We start from the raw sequence: 2,697 nt of genomic DNA on the forward strand, positions 1-2,697 counted from the left end.
AAACAGATAAAGCTACATGGACTGCAGAGGACTTAAAGAAAGCAAAGACAGCCATTTCTAGAGGATTATCAATTCGAAAGGCTGCTGATCAATTCAAAATACCATTCAGCACGTTGTAAGAACGAATGAAGAGTGGGATTGATTCGGATCCAAGCTTAGGCAGGAAGTGTGTCTTCCCTCCTGTTCACGAAGCAGCTCTAGCTGACCATGTAAAAACTTTATCAAAGATTTTCTACGGCATCACTGCACTGAAATTAACAAAAATTGCATTTGAAACCTATTAAGCCATAGATTTGATAAAGAAACAAAAATGGCTGGCTTGGATTGGATGTACGGATTCATGGACAGAAACAAAATTAGTGTGTGCAAACCTGAAGTCACAAGCATCGGAAGAGCCATTGGGTTTAACAAAGACGAAGTAAATCGTTTTTTCCAAAATTTAGAACAGGCTATGGATAAATACAAGTTTAAAGATACCAATTATTGGAACGTAGATGAAACAGGGATCACCACTGTGCAGGACCCTGGTCTAATACTGGCAGAACGGGGCCAAAAGCGTGTGTGTTCTATAACAAGTTGGGAAAGGGGAAAAAACATTACAGTTGTGTGTGTAATGAGTTCGGGAGGGCTTTATGCTCCACCAATGTTCATATTTCCTCGAGCTCGTATTTCCCCACTCTTAGAAAAAAATGGACCACCTGGATCAGTTTACTCATGCTCTAAGACAGGCTGGATCAATGAAGAACTGTTCTTTGTTTGGTTAAAACACTTTGCTCAGCTTACTCATGCTAGTAATAATAGCCAAATACTTTTTATTCTGAACAGCAATTCCACTCATTGCTCAGCTGAAGCATATGATATTTGTAGGGAGAAAGGGATTGTTATGGTGTCACTACCGCCCCATACATCACATAGGCTTCAGCCTCTGGAGGTAGTATTTTACTCGCCCTGGAAGGCGGCTTGCAAAAGGGAATGTGATTTATTCATAAAAACCAAGAATTTAGTAAAAAAAACCCCTTATAATGTAGCAGAAATATTCAATAAGGCGTATTCATCATTTGCTACGATTGCAAAGGCATAAAGTGGGTTCAAAACACTGAAATCCATCCTCTTAATACAGGAGTTTTCACAGATGAGGATTTTTTGGTAGAGGACATCCTCCAGAAGAATCAAGACTTAACGCCTGTTTGTGTGGACGTTTCCTTGAAAGCTGCTGCAAATGAAGACATCGTAGAAGTAGGCAGATACGAGGTCACGACTGAAAAAAACTTAGAATCCTCTGTCCTACGTGATGAAGCTCATATTCAGCCTAACACACAAATTAATGTTTCTATACAAGAGATTTCTCCTCTACCTGGATGCAGTAATTGGGCTGATAAGCCAAGAAAGGGAGCGAGACAAAAGCAACATTCTCAGATCTTGACTTCAAAACCTATGAAAATCCTTCTTCAAGAAAAAAAAAAGAAAGCGAGAAGAAAAAGAAACAAAGATCAAGGAAAACCTAAACAGGAAAGAAGAAAAGAACCAAAGAACTAAGCGAGTAAAAAAAGAATTTAATGGAGAAAAGAAAAAGCCTGCTGTTCCTGAAAGAAAAACACAAAAAGTGGAGCAAAATAAAATGATCAGGAAACTTTTTGAATCTGACTCCGACACTTCAATTGATGAGGAAAACATTTGTGAAGACGAATAAGAAAGTGAGCTATGTTTGACAGAGATTGGCAAAGAAACCTGTGTCTATTGCGAAGACACCGGGAAAGATAGAGAAATGTGGTATCGGTGCACTTCTTGTGCATTATGGGCACATCAAGAATGTTCCGGATGGGACACTCCTGAGGGATATTTATGTGAAATGTGCTAAAGAAAGTAAAATTTAATTAAATTTTTGCAAGCTCATAAGTTATATGAATATTTTTTTTTTTGGCGCTTTAATTTTTTATGCCGTTTTTTGCTATGGAAAGATGTTTTTTTTTTTTAAAATAATTGATTTCTAATTATGCCCATACTTTCAATTACATTTTTGTAATTTCCTAAATACGGAATTATGTAACAATATAAATATGATGATTTCAATTTAACGTCTTTATGTCATTGAAATTTCCCACATTTTTTTTATTTACAGCCCTTTAGTGAACATTACATTACCGACTGCCATTACCCCTAGGATAGGGGGTAATACCGGTCAAAGCTGATTTTGCAAAACAATGCTTTATACCTAGCCTATATGTAATCTTGATTAAGGCTCAATTCAAGTATGCAATAGGTAAAATATACTATGTTAGCGATTTAACGTGATTAGGTTTGAATTTTATCTTTCTTTTAATTTTTATTCTCATTTTGCCATAGGTGAACGCCATTACCCCAGTCTCCCCTAACAAGATTATAACAAGATGAACATTGTAATTAACAAGATATACTTGATACAGCACTTGTATAGTATTTTTGTCCAAAGGGAAAGGGGCATCTGCATCCAACCCGTTTTTTTTTCTTATTGATGAAATGGGTTTGCTTTGAAAAGATTTATTCATAAGTACCAGGCAGATTCACACTAAAACTAATTGGTTTGACAAAAGCAATATCAACATCCCCACCTAATGTTGTGCTCAAGTGACAATGGAGCCCTTGGTCCAGTACCCAAGTTATATTAAAAGGCCAGGTTACAATAAAAGCTTTCAATTTTAGAGGTTCAAGGAAGAGTCT

The 2,697-nt window shown here is 36.6% G+C and overlaps 1 protein-coding gene across 1 annotated transcript; it reads left to right on the forward strand.

The window, feature by feature from the left end:
- The first annotated feature begins 310 nt into the window (after window positions 1-310).
- Window positions 311-1,081, forward strand: LOC148950376 (uncharacterized). The gene has a single exon (XM_089091855.1). The coding sequence runs from the start codon at window positions 311-313 to the stop codon at window positions 1,079-1,081; it is 771 nt and encodes a 256-aa protein (XP_088947981.1).
- The last annotated feature ends 1,616 nt before the right edge of the window (window positions 1,082-2,697 follow it).

Source organism: Artemia sp. Qi Xiang Cuo, chromosome 7 (genome assembly GCF_049724085.1).
Source record: "Artemia sp. Qi Xiang Cuo chromosome 7, ASM4972408v1, whole genome shotgun sequence".
NCBI lineage: Eukaryota > Metazoa > Arthropoda > Branchiopoda > Anostraca > Artemiidae > Artemia > Artemia sp. Qi Xiang Cuo.

Coding starts and splice junctions, on each gene's coding strand:
- LOC148950376 (XM_089091855.1), top strand. CDS start 311: ATGGCTGGCTTGGATTGGATGTACGGATTCATGGACAGAAACAAAATT.